This window comes from Salminus brasiliensis, chromosome 18 (assembly GCF_030463535.1).
Source record: "Salminus brasiliensis chromosome 18, fSalBra1.hap2, whole genome shotgun sequence".
Lineage (NCBI taxonomy): Eukaryota > Metazoa > Chordata > Actinopteri > Characiformes > Bryconidae > Salminus > Salminus brasiliensis.
The window spans coordinates 260,001-286,000 of NC_132895.1; the positions used below are offsets into that span (position 1 = coordinate 260,001).

At 44.7% G+C, this 26,000-nt stretch overlaps 1 protein-coding gene across 3 annotated transcripts in view; it reads right to left on the reverse strand.

The window, feature by feature from the left end:
- camk2a (calcium/calmodulin-dependent protein kinase II alpha) overlaps positions 1-24,317 on the reverse strand; it is a 75,742-nt gene extending 51,425 nt beyond the window's left edge. For 2 of the 3 annotated variants that reach the window (XM_072661515.1, XM_072661514.1), the window contains exons 1-2: positions 23,889-24,317; positions 4,889-4,983 (exon numbers count right to left, since the gene is read on the reverse strand). In XM_072661515.1, the coding sequence (XP_072517616.1) occupies positions 4,889-4,983; positions 23,889-23,950 (157 nt within the window). In that variant the 5' untranslated portion in view covers positions 23,951-24,317. The remainder of the gene's footprint in view (positions 1-4,888; positions 4,984-23,888) is intronic. The other variant, XM_072661516.1, reaches the window with a different exon arrangement.
- Between the last annotated feature and the right edge of the window lie 1,683 nt (positions 24,318-26,000).

Sequence of the window (26,000 nt, forward strand, 5' to 3'; positions counted from 1 at the left end):
TCCTCCTGTACAACATCTGGAGAATTTCTCCCTTCCTCTCTAGAAAGTCGCCCAGGTGCTCGTTCAGTCTCTCGTCACTTCAAGACTTGACCACTGCAGCACTCTTCTGGCTGGACTCCCTCTGCGCACCATCAGACCCCTGCAGCTGATCCAGAACACAGCGGCACGGGTCGTTTTCAACGTTTCTAAATTCAGCCATGTTCAGCTCCTCCTCTGCTGCGTTCTCTCTTCACTGGCTTCCTGTAGCTTCCCAGACTGGACCAGCCAGCCCCTCCGTACTTGATGGCGATGGTCAAAAGCCGGTCTGCACCAAGAGCCCTTCCAGCTTCATGTCCGGCTCGGCTCGACCCGCCATCCTTTAAGATCCACAGAAGACGAGCGTCCAGATTTTTTTCTGTCCTGCACCGAAGTGGTGGAACGAACTTCCCCTGGGTGTCCAAACAGCAGAGTCCAACGCTCACTGTCCTCAAACCCAGACTGAAGACCCTCCTCTTCTGAGAGGACTCAGTGTGCAGGGTGTGGAGTGTGTGGAGGACTGTGTCTCCAGACTGACTTCTGTATTTAGTAGAGTCTAAGATTAGAGGATCTGCTGGATTCTAGTCTGTATGAACTAGATAAGGGTCTTTTCTGAGTGACAGTGAAGCTCTTCTGTAGGAACTCTGGAGAATATGTAGATGTAGATGTGAATGTAGATGTAGATGTAGATGTAAATGTAGATGTGAATGTAGATGTGAATGTAGATGTAGATGTAGATGTGAATGTAGATGTAGATGTAAATGTAGATGTAGATGTGAATGTAGATGTAGATGTAAATGTTAATGTGAATGTAGATGTAGATGTGAATGTAGATGTAGATGTAGATGTAAATGTAGATGTAGATGTGAATGTAGATGTAGATGTAAATGTTAATGTGAATGTAGATGTAAATGTAGATGTAGATGTGAATGTAGATGTAGATGTAAATGTAAATGTAAATGTGAATGTAGATGTAGATGTGAATGTAGATGTAGATGTAGATGTAAATGTAAATGTAGATGTAAATGTAGATGTAGATGTGAATGTAGATGTAGATGTAGATGTAGATGTAAATGTAAATGTGAATGTAGATGTAGATGTGAATGTAGATGTAGATGTAGATGTAAATGTAAATGTAGATGTAAATGTAGATGTAGATCTGAATGTAAATGTAAATGTAGATGTAAATGTAGATGTAGATGTGAATGTAGATGTAGATGTAGATGTAAATGTAAATGTGAATGTAGATGTGAATGTAGATGTAGATGTAGATGTAAATGTAAATGTAAATGTAAATGTGAATGTAGATGTAGATGTGAATGTAGATGCAGATGTAAATGTAGATGTAAATGTAAATGAAGATGTAGATGTAAATGTAGATGTAGATGTAGATGTGAATGTAGATGTAGATGTAAATGTAAATGTAAATGTAGATGTAGATGTGAATGTAGATGTAAATGTAGATGTAGATGTAGTAGATGTAGATGTAAATGTAGATGTAGATGTAAATGTTAATGTGAATGTAGATGTGAATGTAGATGTAGATCTGAATGTAGATGTAAATGTAGATGTAAATGTAGATGTAGATGTGAATGTAGATGTAGATGTAGATGTAAATGTAAATGTGAATGTAGATGTAGATGTGAATGTAGATGTAGATGTAGATGTAGTAGATGTAGATGTAAATGTAGATGTAGATGTGTGTTTACATTAGTTTAGATTCTAAAGCCTTCAGAAAACCACTGCTTCAAAAAGGACTCTATATTCAGTGTAATATTGTGTGTTTGATGAGTTTAGTCTAAATATGGGACATAACTGCACTGTTGTACATTTGAGGGCGTGTTTGTACCAGGAGAGTCATCCAGGCAGTTGGGGAGAAATCCTGGAGTGGCCTTTCAGGACTTCCTGTACCTGGATTTGCCTCTTTAGTGAACATTTATATTGAACTTTATATCAGTTCTTTGAAAGAGAGACGTGATGAGTGGACAGTGTAGTCCAGCACATCCGAAAGCACCATGCCGCTCTCTGATACAGTGTAAAACTGCGTAAAACAACTCTTTGTCACCAATCATTGGGAGGCTTGAAGGGATCTTGGCCTGGTGAAAGAGATCTTCACGTTGGTGGAAAAGCTTCTATAGATGGTTCTATATGACGCTGAAAAGATTTTGTGCTTGGACTGTAGGGACTATCTCACAGTCAGTTTGTGTCAGCTCTGTCACACTAACAGCCCAAGGCCTGGACACTCATTTCTGTTCTGCTGTGTTCAGACTGTTTCTGCAGCATTCCACTGAAAGCCATGGACAAAAGGCCTGGAGAAGACATGAAAGGGCAGATGGGACTGCTCCCCACTGGACATGGGGGTTGTGTAGAGCTGGTTCTCCCCATTGGCGAGGAGCTGAAGAGGTAGTGAAGTAGACGATCCATTAATGAAGGGGTCCAGTCACTCCAGCCACCTTCAGAGGTGGTCAGGGACGCATATGGCCACAAAACATCTGCAGTGAGTGTGAAGTCTAAAGGACCTTCACGTGTTCTCTACAGTAAAGAAGTACAATTGCATCAACCACACCAACATATATGAGCGGCTGTTCATCAGCGAACCCCCAACCTGCACTGACCTGCACAGGTAAAGTGACCTGCAGGGTTCTGTATGAGCAGCAGCTGTTGACGGATTCTTCCTCCATCTCCTCTCCCATTCCTTCACAAGCAGAAAACACACTGCAGAAAATGTCTACGCTACTGAAATCCTCTGTAATCAAACAATCAAAAACTCTTACATATTTACATATTTGCACTAAATATACATTAATCAGCCATAACATTAACACCAACTGCCCAATATTGAGTAAGTCCCTCTTGTGTGTTTGTGGTATCTGGACCCTCAGACTTTAGCAGCAGATCCTGTAAGTTGTGAGGTGGGCAGGGCTTCCATGAGCATTAATGAGCCATTAATGAGCACCAACCACCAGACGGTCATCAGTTCACTGCTTGTCCTGCTTTTTGGTAGGTACTAACCACTGCATACCAAGAACACTCCACCAGGAAATCACCTCACTGCCTCTCGGGAAACAGACCTTCAGTGTTCCTCACGTCACACTGCTGATGCAGAAATGCAGAGTGGACAGCAGCTGCTTTTCTGAAGTTTTCTGAAGTGTCTCTTCGTGGGGGTTAGTCTGCCCTGCTTGGTCTGGAGTGTAATCTGGCTCACTACTGTGTATCAGACAAGAGTCACAACCATCACAACGTGTGGAGATGATAACAGGCTGTGTAGGCTGATCAGCGGAGCCAGATTCATGGAGCTTCTGCTCCAAACACCTGTTTTAGAAAATGCACCGCTGACCACGTTCTGGACTGTGTTCTGGACCATGTTCTGGACTGTGTTCAAAAGGCATTCAGCATTGAAGGTTATCTAGTTTAGAATTTAAAGACTCTAGAATACATGAAGCGCAGAAATGAAGGAACGGGTTTAAAGCTCCATCATCTGAACCCTGACGTGCTATTGGAGCTGCACAGCTGCTCAACTGACAGTTCATCTCAGTCCACAGTCTTCTCCTTCTGTCATTTCAGGACCTTGTTTTTATTCTTCAAAGGTTCAGTCATCCAAAGAAGTTAATTTATTAATAAACAGTGGTACCCGGCTGACGGCAGCATGCGTTTCCATGGTAATAGTCAAGTCAAGTCAAGTAATAGCATCACTGGCAGTGGAGTTCCTGCCTGTGTGCGGGGCGAAGGCGGCTGCCGCTGTTTTATCCTTTTAAAGCCCAGTGGAGATCCAGAGCTCTGATTCTGGGCGGCCAAAAGTCAGAAACACTGAACTGATGATGGGACGTTCCGCTGACCTCCGCGACTACTGTAAACACAGCTCTACTGTAACTGATAGCTAAAAGTCAGGCAGGGTGCGGTGACCTGAGCTGTGTAATACTAATATCGTGATAATATAAGTTCTGGTGTTAGTTATAGAGAAATAGAGAAATCTATAGAGTGAAATAATTACTAAATAAATCGACTGTTTTTGTTTGCAGTCCGAATAAAGACTAAAGTGAACCGATATGTAACTAAATCTGACTCACTCCTGCGGACATCGGCCCTGGCATTCCTCCAGAGGAGGGGCTGCAGTGTGGCGGTGGACACTGACCACTCTCAGTGCGAGGAGGACGAAAGCGCAGCGCCGTACAGTACTCTGAGAGGAGCTGTGTGTTGGAGCCGGGCCTGGCAGTGCTGTGTGGGAGGTGTGAGATGAGAACTGAAGCGGCTCTGGTGTTCAGACCAACAAAACACCACATTACTGCCAACCCAACAATATACACCCACCCAGCACTTCTGCGGCTCAAGGACGTGCAGGTGAGCAGTTTGAGCTTCATCACATAAAGAGGGTAACCATAACAGCAGAGCTACAGAACCAGTCTGAGGTTTGGACCAACCTGACCGACCCACTGTGTTTCGTCATCTTTCAGAGACGCTCTGATCTAAAACCTCAAGAATACGTAGATGAAACATGGTCTTAAAAAGTGGACAGGGAGGGGTGGGGCTTATGTAGATTGTTGCAGCCTGTCAGAATTAAGTTGGACAGAGAGGGGTGGAGCTTATCCATCTAGGGGGCTGTGATGGAGAGTGTATAAACTGTAGGGCTTACAGTGATGTTTAGAGTGTATTTTGTTCCAGCAGGAGCTGAAGGTGTTTCTGGAGGTCCTATCTGAGCAGATCAGACCTGTGTAGAACCGACGTGCTGCTCAGCAGAACCGAAAGCACTTTAACACAACAACCCACTCAAATCTCCACCTCCGTTCTGAAAATCCTATCAGAGAAAGCCTCTTTATGAGCAGGTGTGTCCAAACGTTTCTCTGGTGCCGGTTCTGCTGCTGAAACACACACTCACCTCTGGCGGAGAGCTTCTTGGTGTTGATGATCTTGGCAGCGTACTCTTGCCCTGAGAGGATTTTCACACACCTGCGCACCACTGAAAACGCCCCCCTGCAAACAGACAGAAAGCAGATCTGTGGAAGAAGGCTGGCACTGACCGGTAGCACAGATTCAGTCCTGCGTCCAGGCTGGAGGAGGCGTACTAAAACCTGTGATCAGGGGTTCTAACAGTCATGTACGTTCTAAGTGTTCTGAGTTTGATGGTTATGTGCTGCAGGTTTACACTCCATATCTAAAGCAGTCTGCTCTCCCTCAGGTCCTGCTGTAGAAATAGCAGCAGCTTTGCTTCTCCATGAGTATCTACTGAGAGTTCTCTTCATCCTTCCTCTGCTCTTCCAGCCTGGAGGACTCGGCCTCCCAGGAGTGAGAGCGTATCACTGTGGTCCTGCGTCTCAGAGAGTCCACAGTAACACAGCGACGGTGACCTCACCACCTCATACTAACTCCCACCACTGTCTGAATAACAGCACTGAACACAATACAGCTACACACTCCCACAACCCCCTGCTCCGTCACTCTTGTCAGAGAGAGAAGGAGTGAAATGTTCTAAAGAGAAGCAGAAACAGCTTTTACAGAACGGTCAGCGGCACTCTGGAACAGCACTGGACTCTGACATCTAAGACATCAACACATCAGTGTGAACGTGTTCAGAGCAGAAGATCCAGAATTCACCTCTGTATCATTTGAATCTCCTCTTGGGGGCGTAATAGAGCACTGTTTAGAAGCAGGTCAGTTTCAGCTCACAGTGAGAGCTAGCCAGACTACAGGACAGCCTCCAAACATGGTGGAGGTAGTTTCACACTTTGCTACTGTTACTAAGACTGTAGATGTGATGGTGGGTCAGGAGTGTACTGTAGATGTGATGGTGGGTCAGTCGGGAGTGTACTGTAGATGTGATGGTGGGTCAGGAGCGTACTGTAGATGTGATGGTGGGTCAGGAGTGTACTGTAGATGTGATGGTGGGTCAGTCAGGAGTGTACTGTAGATGTGATTGTGGTCAGGAGCGTACTGTAGATGTGATGGTGGGTCAGGAGTGTACTGTAGATGTGATGGTGGTCAGGAGCGTACTGTAGATGTGATGGTGGGTCAGGGGTGTACTGTAGATGTGATGGTGGGTCAGTCGTGAGTGTACTGTAGACGTGATGGTCAGTCAGGAGTGTACTGTAGATGTGATGGTGGGTCAGTCGGGAGTGTACTGTAGATGTGATGGTGGGTCAGGAGTGTGCTGTAGATGTGATGGTGGGTCAGTCGGGAGTGTACTGTAGATGTGATGGTGGGTCAGGAGTGTGCTGTAGATGTGATGGTGGGTCAGTCGGGAGTGTACTGTAGATGTGATGGTCAGTCAGGAGTGTACTGTAAATGTGATGGTGGGTCAGTCGGGAGTGTACTGTAGATGTGATGGTGGGTCAGGAGTGTACTGTAGATGTGATGGTGGTCAGAAGTGTACTGTAGATGTGATGGTGGTCATGAGTGTACTGTAGATGTGATGGTGGTCAGGAGCGTACTGTAGATGTGATGGTGGGTCAGGGGTGTACTGTAGATGTGATGGTGGGTCAGTCGTGAGTGTACTGTAGACATGATGGTCAGTCAGGAGTGTACTGTAGATGTGATGGTGGGTCAGTCGGGAGTGTACTGTAGATGTGATGGTGGGTCAGGAGTGTGCTGTAGATGTGATGGTGGGTCAGTCGGGAGTGTACTGTAGATGTGATGGTCAGTCAGGAGTGTTCTGTAAATGTGATGGTGGGTCAGTCGGGAGTGTACTGTAGATGTGATGGTGGGTCAGGAGTGTACTGTAGACGTGATGGTGGGGCCGCAAGCCCTTTAATCACTCTGGCTGGCGTCTGGAAATCAGACTCAGCTGGAGCTCTGAGAGTAGCTGAGAAACTCCACAGCCAGCCCAAAGCTTCTGACCACAGCCAAGACCTGACCACCATTCATCAACCAGCAGACACACACTGCTGTACACCTGCACACACACACACTGCTGTAAACCTGCACACACACACACTACTGTACACCTGCACAAACACACTGCTGTACACCTGCACACACAGACACTGCTGTAAACCTGCACACACACACACACACACACACACACACTGCTGTACAACTACAGACACACACACACACACACACACTGCTGTTTACCTGCACACACACACAAACACTGCTGTACACCTGCATACACACACACACATACACACTGCTGTACACCTGCACACACACACACACTGCTGTATACCTGCACACACACACACTGCTGTACACCTGCACACACACACACTGCTGTACACCTGCACACACACATACACACACACACACACACTGCTGTATACCTGCACACACACACACACACACACACAAACACACTGCTGTATACCTGCACACACACACTGCTGTACACCTGCACACACACACACACTGCTGTACACCTGCACACACACACACACACTGCTGTATACCTGCACACACACACCCACACTGCTGTATACCTGCACACACACACACACTGCTGTACACCTGCACACACACACACACTGCTGTATACCTGCACACACACACACACACACTGCTGTATACCTGCACACACACACACACACACACACACACACACACTGCTGTTTACCTGCACACACACACGCTGCTGTACACCTGCACACACAAACACACACACACACACACACACACACACTGCTGTACACCTGCACACACACACACACACACACACACACACACTGCTGTATACCTGCACACACACACTGCTGTACACCTGCACACACACACACTGCTGCACACCTGTACACACACACACACACACACTGCTGTACACCTGCATAAACACACACTGCTGTTCACCTGCACACACACACACAGCTGTACACCTGCACACACACACACACACACACACTGCTGTTCACCTGCACACACACACACACACACTGCTGTACACCTGCACTCACACACACTGCTGTATACCTGCACACACACACACACACACACACACACACACACTGCTGTATACCTGCACACACACACACTGCTGTACACCTGCACACACACACACTGCTGTATACCTGCACACACACACCACTGCTATACACCTGCACAAACACACACTGCTGTACACCTGTGCACACACACACACTGCTGTACACCTGCACACACACTGCTGTACACCTGCACACACACACACACTGCTGTACACCTGCGCACACACACACTGTTGTACACCTGCACACACACACTGCTGTATACCTGCACACACACACACACACACACTGCTGTATACCTGCACACACACACACTGCTGTTCACCTGCACACACACACACTGCTGTACACCTGCACACACACACTACTGTATACCTGCACACACACACACACACACACACACTGCTGTATACCTGCACACACACCACTGCTATACACCTGCACACACACACACACACTGCTGTACACCTGCACACACACACACTGCTGTATACCTGCACACACACCACTGCTATACACCTGCACACACAAACACACACTGCTGTTCACCTGCACACACACACACTGCTGTACACCTGCACACACACTGCTGTATACCTGCACACACACACACACACACACACACACTGCTGTTCACCTGCACACACACACACACACTGCTGTATACCTGCACACACACACACTGCTGCACACTTGTACACACACACACTGCTGTTCACCTGCACACACACACACACTGCTGTACACCTGCACACACACACACTGCTGTACACCTGCACACACACACACTGCTGTATACCTGCACACACACACCACTGCTGTACACCTGCACAAACACACACTGCTGTACACCTGCACACACTACTGTACACCTGCACACACACACCCAACTGTACACCTGCACACACACTGCTGTACACCTGCACAAACACACACTGCTGTATACCTGCACACACACACCACTGCTGTACACCTGCACAAACACACACTGCTGTACACCTGCACACACTACTGTACACCTGCACACACACACCCAACTGTACACCTGCACACACACTGCTGTACACCTGCACACACTACTGTAGACCTGCACACACACACCCAACTGTACACCTGCACACACACTGCTGTACACCTGCACACACACACTGCTGGACATCTACACACACACTGATGTACACCTGCACACACACACCCAACTGTACACCTGCACACACACTGCTGTACACCTGCACAAACACACACTATCGTACACCTGCACACACACTGTTGCACACCTGCACAAACACACACTGCTGTACACCTGCACACACACACTGCTGTTCACCTGCACACACACACACACACTGCTGTATACCTGCACACACACACACTGCTGCACACTTGTACACACACACACTGCTGTTCACCTGCACACACACTGTTTGGGAACAGCACCAAGCAGGACAGGCAAGCACTACGACGAGTGAGACGTTCAGCAGAGTGAATCACTAGGATGGAGTTTCCTGACCTGCAGTCCATCTACAAGAAGCGGTGTTGGACCAAGGCCAAGAAGATTGTGAAGGACCCCAGTCATCCCAACAATGGACTGTTCTCTCTGTTGCCCTCGGGGAAACGCTTAAACCCTGAAGGCTAACACAGAGAGAATGAGGAGGAGCTTCTTTCCACAAGCCATCCGTGCCCTGAATGGGGACAGGGACTAGGACACTAAATTAAAGTATCTACATACACAAACTGGACCCTCACTCACTACAATACACAACCATGGCTCACGGAAAACTCACTACGGACAATAACGAAAATATTTATTTATTTATAACTCACACATACACTCACATACAGATAAATATGTACATATGTATACATACATACATATATATATATACACACACACAGACACGCACTATTCCATCTGTATTTTTTTTTTTGCTTCTTATATTTCTATATGTCTATATTTTCATATTTTTACTTCATGAAGTTAAGGTTTAGTTAAGTTTAAATGTTGATTTGTATTGTATAGCTTGATGTGAGCAGACTCTCATAAAAGCATTTCACTGCAAGTTATACTGTGTATTACTATGTGTGTGACAAATAAAATTTGATTTGATTTGATTTGATCATTTACTCACTCCAACACCCTACTGATCAATTACCTACTCCATCACCCCTACTGATCATTTACTCACTCCATCACCCTACTGATCATTTACTTACTCCATCTCCCTACTGATCATTTACTCACTCCATCACCCCTACTGATCATTTACTCACTCCAACACCCTACTGATCATTTACTCACTCCAACACCCTACTGATCATTTACTCACTCCATCACCCCTACTGATCAATTACCTACTCCATCACCCCTACTGATCATTTACTCACTCCATCACCCCTACTGATCAATTACCTACTCCATCACCCCTACTGATCATTTACTCACTCCATCACCCCTACTGATCAATTACCTACTCCATCACCCCTACTGATCATTTACTCACTCCAACACCCTACTGATCATTTACCCACTCCATCACCCCTACTGATCATTTACTCACTCCAACACCCCTACTGATCATTTACTCACTCCATCACCCCTACTGATCATTTACTCACTCCATCTCCCTACTAATCATTTACTCACTCCATCACCCCTACTGATCATTTACTCACTCCATCACCCCTACTGATCATTTACTCACTCCATCACCCCTACTGATCAATTACCTACTCCATCACCCCTACTGATCATTTACTCACTCCATCACCCCTACTGATCAATTACCTACTCCATCACCCCTACTGATCATTTACTCACTCCAACACCCTACTGATCATTTACTCACTCCATCACCCCTACTGATCATTTACTCACTCCAACACCCCTACTGATCATTTACTCACTCCAACACCCTACTGATCATTTACTCACTCCATCACCCCTACTGATCATTTACTCACTCCAACACCCCTACTGATCATTTACTCACTCCATCACCCCTACTGATCATTTACTCACTCCATCACCCCTACTGATCAATTACCTACTCCAACACCCTACTGATCATTTACTCACTCCATCACCCCTACTGATCAATTACCTACTCCATCACCCCTACTGATCATTTACTCACTCCATCTCTCTACTGATCATTTACTCACTCCAACACCCTACTGATCATTTACTCACTCCAACACCCCTACTGATCATTTACTCACTCCATCACCCCTACTGATCATTTACTCACTCCATCTCTCTACTGATCATTTACTCACTCCATCACCCCTACTGATCATTTACTCACTCCAACACCCCTACTGATCATTTACTCACTCTATCACCCTACTGATCATTTACTCACTCCAACACCCCTACTGATCATTTACTCACTCCATCACCCCTACTGATCATTTACTCACTCCAACACCCTACTGATCATTTACTCACTCCATCTCCCTACTAATCATTTACTCACTCCATCACCCCTACTGATCATTTACTCACTCCATCTCCCTACTAATCATTTACTCACTCCATCACCCCTACTGATCATTTACTCACTCCATCACCCCTACTGATCAATTACCTACTCCATCACCCCTACTGATCATTTACTCACTCCAACACCCTACTGATCATTTACTCACTCCATCACCCCTACTGATCATTTACTCACTCCAACACCCCTACTGATCATTTACTCACTCCAACACCCTACTGATCATTTACTCACTCCATCTCTCTACTGATCATTTACTCACTCCATCACCCTACTGATCATTTACTCACTCCAACACCCTCCTGATCATTTACTCACTCCATCACCCCTACTGATAATTTACTCACTCCAACACCCCTACTGATCATTTACTCACTCCATCTCCCTACTGATCATTTACTCACTCCATCACCCCTACTGATCATTTACTCACTCCATCACCCCTACTGATCATTTACTCACTCCATCCCCCTACTGATCATTTACTCACTCCATCACCCCTACTGATCAATTACCTACTCCATCACCCCTACTGATCATTTACTCACTCCATCACCCCTACTGATCATTTACTCACTCCATCTCCCTACTGATCATTTACTCACTCCATCACCCTACTGATCATTTACTCACTCCAACACCCTACTGATCATTTACTCACTCCATCACCCCTACTGATCATTTACTCACTCCAACACCCCTACTGATCATTTACTCACTCCATCACCCCTACTGATCATTTACTCACTCCATCTCCCTACTAATCATTTACTCACTCCATCACCCCTACTGATCATTTACTCACTCTATCACCCCTACTGATCAATTACCTACTCCATCACCCCTACTGATCATTTACTCACTCCATCACCCCTACTGATCATTTACTCACTCCATCTCCCTACTGATCATTTACTCACTCCATCACCCTACTGATCATTTACTCACTCTATAACCCTACTGATCATTTACTCACTCCATCACCCCTACTGATCATTTACTCACTCCATCACCCCTACTGATCAATTACCTACTCCAACACCCTACTGATCATTTACTCACTCCATCACCCCTACTGATCAATTACCTACTCCATCACCCTACTGATCATTTACTCACTCCATCTCCCTACTGATCATTTACTCACTCCATCACCCCTACTGATCATTTACTCACTCCATCACCCCTACTGATAATTTACTCACTCCAACACCCCTACTGATCATTTACTCACTCCATCTCCCTACTGATCATTTACTCACTCCATCACCCCTACTGATCATTTACTCACTCCATCCCCCTACTGATAATTTACTCACTCCAACACCCTACTGATCATGTACCTACTCCAACACCCTACTGATCATTTACTCACTCCATCACCCCTACTGATCATTTACTCACTCCATCACCCCTACTGATCATTTACTCACTCCATCACCCTACTGATAATTTACTTACTCCAACACCCTACTGATCATTTACTGACTCCATCACCCCTACTGATCATTTACTCACTCCAACACCCTACTGATCATTTACTCACTCCATCACCCTACTGATCATTTACTCACTCCATCTCTCTACTGATCATTTACTCACTCCATCACCCTACTGATCATTTACTCACTCCAACACCCTACTGATCATTTACTCACTCCATCACCCCTACTGATCATTTACTCACTCCAACACCCCTACTGATCATTTACTCACTCCATCTCCCTACTGATCATTTACTCACTCCATCACCCCTACTGATCATTTACTCACTCCATCACCCCTACTGATCATTTACTCACTCCATCCCCCTACTGATCATTTACTCACTCCAACACCCTACTGATCATGTACCTACTCCAACACCCTACTGATCATTTACTCACTCCATCACCCCTACTGATCATTTACTCACTCCATCACCCCTACTGATCATTTACTCACTCCATCACCCTACTGATAATTTACTTACTCCAACACCCTACTGATCATTTACTGACTCCATCACCCCTACTGATCATTTACTCACTCCATCACCCTACTGATCATTTACTCACTCCATCACCCCTACTGATCATTTACTTACTCCAACACCCTACTGATGATTTACTGACTCAATCACCCCTACTGATCATTTACTCACTCCATCACCCTACTGATCATTTACTCACTCCATCTCCCTACTGATCATTTACCTACTCCAACACCCTACTGATCATTTACTCACTCCATCACCCCTACTGATAATTTACTCACTCCAACACCCTACTGATCATGTACCTACTCCAACACCCTAATGATCATTTACTCACTCCATCACCCCTACTGATCATTTACTCACTCCATCACCCCTACTGATTATTTACTCACTCCATCTCCCTACTGATCATTTACTCACTCCATCACCCCTACTGACCATTTACTGACTCCATCACCCCTACTGATCATTTACTCACTCCATCACCCCTACTGATAATTTACTCACTCCATCACCCTACTGATAATTTACTTACTCCAACACTCTACTGATCATTTACTGACTCCATCACCCTACTGATCATTTACTCACTCCATCTCTCTACTGATCATTTACTCACTCCATCTCCCTACTGATCACTCTAACAAAACTCATTTTGCAGGACAATGTCATATCAACACCATTGACACACCTTTGCACACTGCTGAATGTTGAGGTTATGTGAGTGTTTTTGGTGGATAGGCAGCTGTGTGTGAGGGTAGCTGTGAAGGCCCGTATAGGTCACTCAGCTCTTCAGTAAGCGTGGGCCGATGCTAACGCTGCACTCAGGCAGCAGTCCAGTCTTTAAACAGGCACTAAAGCTCCCGGCGTGCAGTTTAACATGACAAGCATCAAACTTCCCTCAGGAGCCGCCGTTCAGACAGAGAGCGGAGAAGACGAGACTGCAGAGAGCGGACAGATCAGATAACACCTCGAAAGAGAGGAAAAGGGCCATGTGAGGTCAGTCTATTACAGACTGTATTACAGGCTCTATTACAGACTCTATTACAGGCTCTATTACAGGCTCTATTACAGGTTATATTACAGGCTCTATTACAGGCTCTATTACAGGCTGTATTACAGTCTCTATTACAGGCTGTATTACAGACTCTATTACAGGCTGTATTACAGACTCTATTACAGGCTCTATTACAGACTGTATTACAGACTGTATTACAGGCTCTATTACAGGCTGTATTACAGACTCTATTACAGGCTGTATTACAGACTCTATTACAGGCTCTATTACAGACTGTATTACAGACTGTATTACAGGCTCTATTACAGGTTATATTACAGGTTATATTACAGGCTGTATTACAGGCTGTATTACAGGCTCTATTACAGACTGTATTACAGGCTCTATTACAGGTTATATTACAGGCTGTATTACAGACTATATTACAGGCTCTATTACAGACTGTATTACAGACTGTATTACAGACTGTATTACAGGCTCTATTACAGGCTGTATTACAGACTCTATTACAGGCTCTATTACAGGCTCTATTACAGGTTATATTACAGGCTCTATTACAGGCTCTATTACAGACTGTATTACAGGCTCTATTACAGGCTGTATTACAGACTCTATTACAGACTGTATTACAGATTGTAATACAGGCTCTATTACAGGCTCTATTACAGGTTATATTACAGGTTATATTACAGGTTATATTACAGGCTCTATTACAGACTGTATTACAGGCTCTATTACAGACTGTATTACAGACTCTATTAGAGGCTCTATTACAGGTTATATTACAGGCTCTATTACAGGCTCTATTACAGACTGTATTACAGGCTCTATTACAGGTTATATTACAGGTTATATTACAGGCTCTATTACAGGCTCTATTACAGGCTGTATTACAGGCTCTATTACAGACTGTATTACAGGCTCTATTACAGGTTATATTACAGGCTGTATTACAGACTATATTACAGGCTCTATTACAGACTGTATTACAGGCTCTATTACAGGTTATATTACAGGCTGTATTACAGACTATATTACAGGCTCTATTACAGACTGTATTACAGGCTCTATTAGAGACTGTATTACAGGCTCTATTACAGGTTATATTACAGGCTGTATTACAGACTATATTACAGGCTGTATTACAGACTGTATTACAGGCTCTATTACAGACTCTATTACAGGTTATATTAAAGACTGTATTACAGGCTCTATTACAGACTCTATTACAGACTGTATTACAGGCTGTATTGCAGACTGTATTACAGGCTCTATTACAGACTGTATTACAGGCTCTATTAAAGACTGTATTACAGGCTCTATTACAGGCTCTATTACAGACTCTATTACAGACTGTATTACAGGCTCTATTACAGGCTGTATTACAGGCTGTATTACAGACTCTATTACAGACTGAATTCCAGACTGTATTACAGGCTCTATTACAGACTGTATTACAGACTGTATTACAGGCTCTATTACAGACTGTATTACAGACTGTATTACGGGTGTATTACAGACTGTATTACGGGTGTATTACAGGCTGTATTACGGGTGTATTACAGGCTCTATTACAGACTCTATTAGAGGCTCTATTACAGGTTATATTACAGGCTCTATTACAGACTGTATTACAGGCTCTATTACAGGTTATATTACAGGCTGTATTACAGACTGTATTACAGGCTGTATTACAGACTCTATTACAGGTTATATTACAGGCTGTATTACAGACTGTATTACATACTCTATTACAAGCTAGACCTTACAGACCTTATTACAGAGCAACTGGTTATTAAGCACATCATTAAAACCATCATCACTGAACGATTGGTGAATTTATAACCATTCAACATTTAAAAACAGCACAAAAAAAAAAGGTTCTTCAGATCAGCCATTAAACCGTGCAAACAGCACTGAGAACGCCGATTCAACCTTTTATTAGGATAGACCAATTAATAAGGTCAATTAATAATGCAGTCGACTGCTGGAGGGGGACAATCGACGTCTAAATCAGGATCTGACCTAAAAGAGTTTCCTCCACTCAGGGAACAAACGGGAGACGGAGCTGCTGTGAGCTGTAGCGGTTAAAGCGACACTTCAGTGGAAATCTTAGGTACAGCTAGAATGTGGGTCCTGCATTATTTAAGTTGGAACAACTAATCTGATTAAGACTACGACAAATTGGAAGCCGCAGGGCCGTCCAGGCAGTTGGAATACACACACAAATATATTTGGCTGGACTTGACAACTGCATTAAATTTTTGCTGGATCTTTCGCTTTAAAGCTCCTTCCGAGAGACTGTCAGGCCGCTCTGGGATGGAGCTGGAGCTCTGGAGATGATGTAACTGCAGCTTCACCCTCATTTCCTGCCTGAGCTCTGGCCCTGAAGGCACATGTAGGCTGAGAGCACTCTGATGGACTGGCCAGGTCGCAGCACAGGCTGTTAATTCCTGGCAAACACAATTAGAGAAGGGGTCCACTCCTCCACCACTCCTCCGCCACTCCTCCGCCGCTCCTCCGCCGCTCCTCCGCTAAGTCAGCGCTGTAATTGAGTTAGCGCCAGTGCTCTGTGCTGAATGCTGGATGATGTGAACAGATTGCCGACTGCATAATTGGGCTTAAATTGGGAGACAGTGGTGAAGCAGCTGACAAATCTACCTGCTGCTGCTGTCCATCAGCACCGATCTGTTGGAAAACCAACAGACAGAAAAGCGTCCGGCAAGGAGAGCCACATAATTACACAAACACACCATGCATTCCTTCCTTCAAGCGACAGTTTGGAGAAATGTCCTCCACTGCTGCCCAAAACACAGTGGATCACACAGGCTAATGTAGCCTGTCTGTATACCCCCATTAGCAAGATGCTAACTGCACACCTACATTTTCATCTACTCTCTTTATCCAAGCAGAAGATTCTTATCCCTGCAAAGTTAACTAATAATCAACCACAAATCACAGACTAAACCAGCAAAACACCGCTAACACCACTAACCAGTAAAACACCAGTAAAACACCACTAACACCACTAACCAGTAAAACACTACTAACACCACTAACCAGTAAAACACCATTAACACCACTAACCAGTAAAACACCACTAACACCACTAACCAGTAAAACACCACTAACCAGTAAAACACCACTAACTCCACTAACCAGTAAAACACCACTAACACCACTAACCAGTAAAACACCACTAACCAGTAAAACACCAGTAAAACACCAGTAACACCACTAACCAGTAAAACACCACTAACACCACTAACCAGTAAAACACTACTAACACCACTAACCAGTAAAACACCACTAACACCACTAACCAGTAAAACACTACTAACACCACTAACCAGTAAAACACCACTAACACCACTAACCAGTAAAACACCACTAACTCCACTAACCAGTAAAACACCACTAACACCACTAACCAGTAAAACACCACTAACCAGTAAAACACCAGTAAAACACCAGTAACACCACTAACCAGTAAAACACCACTAACACCACTAACCAGTAAAACACCAGTAAAACACCACTAACACCACTAACCAGTAAAACACCAGTAAAACACCACTAACCAGTAAAACACCACTAACCAGTAAAACACCACTAACACCACTAACCAGTAAAACACCACTAACCAGTAAAACACCACTAACACCACTAACCAGTAAAACACCACTAACCAGTAAAACACCACTAACACCACTAACCAGTAAAACACCACTAACACCACTAACCAGTAAAACACCACTAACCAGTAAAACACTACTAACACCACTAACCAGTAAAACACCACTAACACCACTAACCAGTAAAACACCACTAACCAGTAAAACACCACTAAAACCACTAACCAGTAAAACACCACTAACCGGTAAAACACCACTAGCCAGTAAAACACCAGTAAAACACCACTAACCAGTAAAACACCACTAACCAGTTAAACACCACTAACCAGCAAAACACCAGTAAAACACCACTAACCAGTAAAACACCACTAACACCAGTAACCAGTAAAACATCAGTAACCAGTAAAACACCACTAACACCACTAACACCACTAACCAGTAAAACACCACTAGCCAGTAAAACACCAGTAAAATACCAGTAAAGCACCAGTAAAATACCAGTAAAGCACCAGTAAAACACCACTAACCAGCAAAACACCAGTAAAACACCACTAACACCACTAATCAGTAAAACACCACTAAATAGTGAAATACCAGTAAAACACCACTAACACCACTAACTAGTAAAACACCACTAACACCACTAATCAGTAAAACACCACTAACACCACTAACCAGTAAAACACCACTAACACCACTAATCAGTGAAACACCAGTAAAACACCACTAATCAGTAAAACACCACTAACACCACTAATCAGTGAAACACCAGTAAAACACCACTAATCAGTAAAACACCACTAACACCACTAATCAGTAAAACACCACTAACACCACTAATCAGTGAAACACCAGTAAAACACCACTAATCAGTAAAACACCACTAACACCACTAATCAGTACAACACCACTAACCAGTGAAACACCAGTAAAACACCACCAACACCACTAACCAGTGAAACACCAGTAAAACACCACTAACACCACTAATCAGTAAAACACCACTAACCAGTAAAACACCACTAACACCACTAACCAGTAAAACACCACTAACACCACTAACCAGTAAAACACCACTAACCAGTAAAACACTACTAACACCACTAACCAGTAAAACACCACTAACACCACTAACCAGTAAAACACCACTAACCAGTAAAACACCACTAACCAGTAAAACACCACTAAAACCACTAACCAGTAAAACACCACTAACCGGTAAAACACCACTAGCCAGTAAAACACCAGTAAAACACCACTAACCAGTAAAACACCACTAACCAGTTAAACACCACTAACCAGCAAAACACCAGTAAAACACCACTAACCAGTAAAACACCACTAACACCAGTAACCAGTAAAACATCAGTAACCAGTAAAACACCACTAACACCACTAACACCACTAACCAGTAAAACACCACTAGCCAGTAAAACACCAGTAAAATACCAGTAAAGCACCAGTAAAATACCAGTAAAGCACCAGTAAAACACCACTAACCAGCAAAACACCAGTAAAACACCACTAACACCACTAATCAGTAAAACACCACTAAATAGTGAAATACCAGTAAAACACCACTAACACCACTAACTAGTAAAACACCACTAACACCACTAATCAGTAAAACACCACTAACACCACTAACCAGTAAAACACCACTAACACCACTAATCAGTGAAACACCAGTAAAACACTACTAATCAGTAAAACACCACTAACACCACTAATCAGTGAAACACCAGTAAAACACCACTAATCAGTAAAACACCACTAACACCACTAATCAGTAAAACACCACTAACACCACTAATCAGTAAAACACCACTAACACCACTAATCAGTGAAACACCAGTAAAACACCACTAATCAGTAAAACACCACTAACACCACTAATCAGTAAAACACCACTAACACCACTAATCAGTAAAACACCACTAACACCACTAATCAGTAAAACACCACTAACACCACTAATCAGTGAAACACCAGTAAAACACCACTAATCAGTGAAACACCAGTAAAACACCACTAATCAGTAAAACACCACTAACACCACTAATCAGTACAACACCACTAACCAGTGAAACACCAGTAAAACACCACCAACACCACTAACCAGTAAAACACCACTAACCAGTGAAACACCAGTAAAACACCACTAACACCACTAATCAGTAAAACACCACTAACCAGTGAAACACCAGTAAAACACCACTAACACCACTAATCAGTAAAACACCACTAACACCACTAATCAGTACAACACCACTAACCAGTGAAACACCAGTAAAACACCACCAACACCACTAACCAGTAAAACACCACTAACCAGTGAAACACCAGTAAAACACCACTAACACCACTAACCAGTAAAACACCACTAACCAGTGAAACACCAGTAAAACACCACTAACCAGTAAAACACCAGTAAAGCACCAGTAGAAACCCATCACTAAAGCAGGAGCAGTGAGACTGGATTTGGGACTGTTCTTAAAGAAGGACTCAAAAGAGGAGCCCGTCTCCCTCTGATCAGATGCAGAGAAGCAGATGAAGTCATTAAGAACCGAGTAAATAAATAATGCATATTTGACCATTAATAATGCAAACCAGACTGGGTCCAGTGATGGGAGGTGAAGTTTTCCTGGGAAACTGGGAGGAACTGCTGGAACTCTAAAGCTTGGCTCGCTGGACACCAGCTCCACTAGTTCGCACCTGAACCACCTGATCTTACAGAGCTCTCTGTTTCATTGATTATTTCATCCATATCTATGATTAGGTTTATTATAATGTGATATTAATCAGCAGCCGAGGCGACAGTGACAGCAGTAGTCTCTCCTCAAACGCAGTTTATTATTTTCTTGTTATTAAACTGAACCTTTTTTATTTTTATTGATCTAAATTGGAATGTGTTTGTTCATCTTTGTGAGGTATAGTTGTGTTTGTGTGTGTGTGTGGGTGGGTGGGTCGGTGGGTGCATGGTGATATTTCTCTGTATATTGATTATTTCTATTTTTTCTTTATATTTTACACATTTTATTTTTCTTTTATCTTAGAGGTGTGATTGCAGTCTGTCTGTTCAGGCTGGTTCTCGGCGGTTCTGAAGGTTCTGCACGTGTGTGTGATTGTTGAGCAGCAGTTCTGCTGTTGGATTGCAAAATATTTTAGTCTCAGTGTTGAATTGCCACCCCCAAACACAATTATGTAAGCAGCTTGGCTGTGATTGCCCAGAGACGGAGAGAAAAGAGTGTGTGTGTGTGTGTGTGTGTGTGTGTGTGTGAGAGAGAGTGCTGTGTGCGGGAGTGTGTGGGAGTTGAGCAGTGGGCACGGGGCCAGCCAGGGTCTAAAGCTTCACTGTGGAGGTGTTACACACCCTCCAATAACAAGCACACTCTCTGCTCTCTCTCTCTCTCTCTCTCTCACACACACACACACACACACACACACACACGGCTGCAGTACAGTGTGGGTGAGGGAGAAGCAAACTTACCGCTGGCAGCAGCACTCTGTTCACTCTCCACTTTACAGCACTCTGCTGAAAGCATCTCACACTCCAGTTCCTTTACAGCAGTGGACCTAAATCATATACACCCAAATGTATTTGGACACACAGTTCATATTATCCAGCTCCTCTCTAATCACACTGAATCATCCAACATTCAACCCAAACTGACCTCACTGATGCTCTCACTTCTGTGAGGCTGAATACAATCACATTCTCCTCACAGCAATGTTTCAACACTGTAAAGCCTTCCCAGTAGAGTAGAGGCTGTTACTGCAGTACAGGAGGACAAACCCCCAGCTAATACCCTTGATCTCAGGAGGAACCCTGAAAGAGAGGATGTCTAAAAACTTTTGGCCATATACAATGTACTTTTCCAGTGTACTGTTACATGATGGAGGGTAATACCCCACTGATTAGCATGGTGCTAACTGCAGGCCCGATTCACCACACTCCACAAATCGTGTGGAGGTGTTCAGTGATCTCTCACAGTCTGAGTACAGACACTATCGGACCTGATGCAGAAGAACTGTGTTTGGACTAAAGTGCAGCACTGATCACAGTATCGCCTGAGATGTTGAGTGGGCTGTACTGTACTGGGTTGAGTGGGCTGTACTGTACTGGGTTGAGTGGGCTGTACTGTACTGGGTTGAGTGGGCTGTACTGTACTGGGTTGAATGGGCTGTACTGTACTGGGTTGAGTGGGCTGTACTGTACTGGGTTGAGTGGGCTGTGCTGTACTGGGTTGAGTGGGCTGTACTGTACTGGGTTGAATGGGCTGTACTGTACTGGGTTGAGTGGGCTGTACTGTACTGGGTTAAATGGGCTGTACTGTACTGGGTTGAGTGGGCTGTACTGTACTGGGTTGAGTGGGCTGTGCTGTACTGGGTTGAGTGGGCTGTACTGTACTGGGTTGAATGGGCTGTACTGTACTGGGTTGAGTGGGCTGTACTGTACTGGGTTGAGTGGGCTGTGCTGTACTGGGTTGAGTGTCCTGTACACCGTGTTAAGCCCTCCTGCGTGTGTCTGTCAGGTGGTTATGTAAGCACAGGTATGAGTGCAGTGAGCAGTCAGTCAGTCAGTCAGTGACTCATTTAGTTCACAGTGTGAATCAGTGAGGGACCGTCAGTCAGCAGAGAGAGGCCCGGCATTACAGAACCACTGTAGCATTCTCATACACTGATACCTGTATCGGGCAGTTCTGCCCCCTGTCTCTCCATTAATGAGTAAATCTTCACGGTCAGGAAAAATCCTCATATCTCTAAAACTGCAGCTTCACAGCCGGAGGAAAAGCTTAACCTCCAGTGGAGGCCGAGGTAAAAGATTCTGGAACAGTATAAAGAACAACTGCAGTCCAAAAGTTAATGAATGCATTCAGCTACTTTAAGCTGCACCCATTGCTGACACAGATGTGCAAATGCACACACACAGCTTGTCTAGTCCCTGTAGAGAAGAACTGCCAATAGAATAGGACTCTCTGGAGCAGATCAACATCATGACCCTATTGGCTCCATGCTGCCTAATGCCAGGTGTGGGCTAGAGGGGTATAAAGCCCCCCAGCACTGAGCTGTGGAGCAGTGGAAGAACTGTGTTCTCTGGAATGATGGTGGAGGAGCTCCATCTAGCACTTTTGGGATGAGTTGGGAAGTTGGGGATGATGACGTGGGGTGGTGATCATCATCCAACATCTAATATTCTGACCTTACTTAAACATTTGTTGCTAAATGCAATCAAATCCTCACAGCAATGCTCCTCCTCCAACATCTAGTAGAAAGTCTTCTTCTCTGGACAGTAGAGACAGTAACTCCAACAAAAGCAGGAGAAACTCTTTTTAATACCCCTGATTTCAGAAGAAGCAATGAAGGAGCAGATGTCCCAATACTTTTGTCCATAAAGTGTGTGTCAAAAAGTGCAAAATGGAAAAATGAAGATAGAAGCTGATAGGATTTGTGTGACAGATAGGGTTCTAGTGCACCAACAAAAGGTTTTCCACAGATCTTAAGAACTCTTTAATAAGGCATAGAACCATATCCTTCTATTCAGATCCTTTGGCTTCAGTAAAGAACCCCTGAGGAACCCCTTTAGCTTTAAGAGTCTGAGCTGCTCAGTCTCTCAGACTGGTTCTCCTGCAGAGCTCTCACTTCTGACACTTCTGCTTCTCTCCACCTGTTTGGTCTCTGAGTAGTTTCTGAACACTAAACATCACATTGTAAATCTCGCTGAACTGAACACACACACACACACACACACACACACACACACCAAGCTGTGTGACAGCGCTGTAAACCTCAGTCTGAGTGAGAAGAGAGAGAGAAGTGGACGCTGTGACTCACTTGCCCAGTTCCTCGAACAGCTGGTACTCCTCTGTGAATCGGGTGCAGGTGATGGTGGCCATGCTGCTCCAGGTGGTTCAGGTCAGGCTCTGTGCGTGAGTGTCAGTGTGTGAGCGGGTGAATGTGTGTGTGTGTGTGTGTGTGTGTGTGTGTGTGTGTTGTTTTTCTCCTCTTTTGTTTGAGCTCGAAGCGTCTAGGAGAAAGAAGAGGAGGAGGATGGGAAGCCTGGGTGGTGCGGGGAAAAGAAGGAAAGAAAGAGAGAGAAGGGAGAAAGAGCGGTTGCTATCGCTCAGCCCTGTGGACGCGAGAGCAGTGCAAGTGGAAGTGAGAGTGAGAGAGAGAGAGATAGAGATAAAGAGGAAATGGTGACTGACAGCTTTTCTCTTTTTATGGCTCACCCGCTCTGTCTGAACCGTCCAATCATAGCTTGCACCGATGCTCCTGAATACACAGCCCCGTTGTCACGGCAACTGCATCCCTCCTCCACCTCCTCCTCCCACTCCTCTACGGGTAGCACTCGGATGAACTAGTGCCGCACGTTTACATCCAAAACAGCGGAATACACCCACACACACACACACACACACACACACACACACACACACACACACACACCTTCTCTCAAGTGTTCTCATCATTATCTTTACCTTTTTACAACAGTAGATTATCTCCATCTCTGTCACAGTGGGAATGTGACCCATCCCAGCCCCCCCCCCCCCCAACCCCCCTTGCTCATCCTGCCATCACCTCCACCCACTCTGACCCTGAGTCTGGGCTGACCCACCTTCCAAAGTACCGTCCTCCTCCCTGCAGAAGCTCCTGAATTACAACTGCAATCTCTTCATCTGCCTCATATTTCAGTTCAGCTGAAGCTTACATAACACACACACCTTATTCACACAGCTATACAGCTCTATACAGCCCTGACTGTAGTCATAGAGCTCTGACTGTAGTTATACAGCCCTGACTGTAGTCATAGAGCTCTGACTGTAGTTATACAGCCTGACTGTAGTCATAGAGCTCTGACTGTAGTTATACAGCCTGACTGTAGTTATACAGCCTGACTGCAGTTATAGAGCTCTAAGATAAGATAAGATAAGATAAGATAATCCTTTATTAGTCCCGCAGTGGGGAAATTCACAGTGTAGCAGCAGAAAGGGATAGCAGGACACTCAGTTACAAAAAATTTGGATAAATAATTTACACTATATACACACAATATAAATAAGAATTAAAAAAGCAATAAACAATATTATTTACAGTAAAAGACTCTTAATTGCACATGGGGGGGATATTGCACATAGTATTCCCTGAACATGAACATGTGTGTGTAGTTAAGTGTGTGTGTATGTGGTCCGCTGGGAGCAGTGCTGGTTGTGCAGTCTGACGGCAGCAGGAAGGAAGGACCTGCGATACCGTTCCTTCACACACTTGGGGTGAAGCAGTCTGTCGCTAAAGGAGCTGCCCAGTGCTGCCAGAGTCTCATGCATGGGGTGGGAGCTGTTCTCCAGCATGGATGCCAGCTTGGTTGTCATCCTCCTGTCTCCCACCACCTGCACTGGGTCTAAGAAGCACCCCAGGACAGAGCCGGCCCTCTTTATGAGTTTGTCCAGTCTCTTCTTATCTGCCGTCGAGATGCTACTACCCCAGCAGACCACTCCATAAAAGATGGCAGATGCCACCACTGTGTCGAAGAACGTCCTCAGAAGTGCTCCCTGCACTCCAAAGGACCTCAATCTCCTCAGCAGGTAGAGTCTGCTCTGGCCTTTCTTATAGAGAGCAGCAGTGTTGACTGACCAGTCCAGTTTGTTGTTCAGATGAACACCCAGGTATTTATAAGAGTCCACACTCTCGATGTTCATACCCCGGATGTTCACTGATGGAGGGGGGTGTCTGCACCTGCGGAAATCCACCACCAGTTCTTTGGTTTTTCCAGCGTTTATCTGCAGATGGTTCTGCAGACACCAGTCCACAAAGTCCTGAATAAGTTCTCTGTACTCGCTGTCCTCCTCATTGGATATGAGGCCGACGATCGCTGAGTCATCAGAGAACTTCTGGAGGTGACAGGTTGGTGAGCTGTACATGAAGTCAGCAGTGTACAGGGTGAAGAGG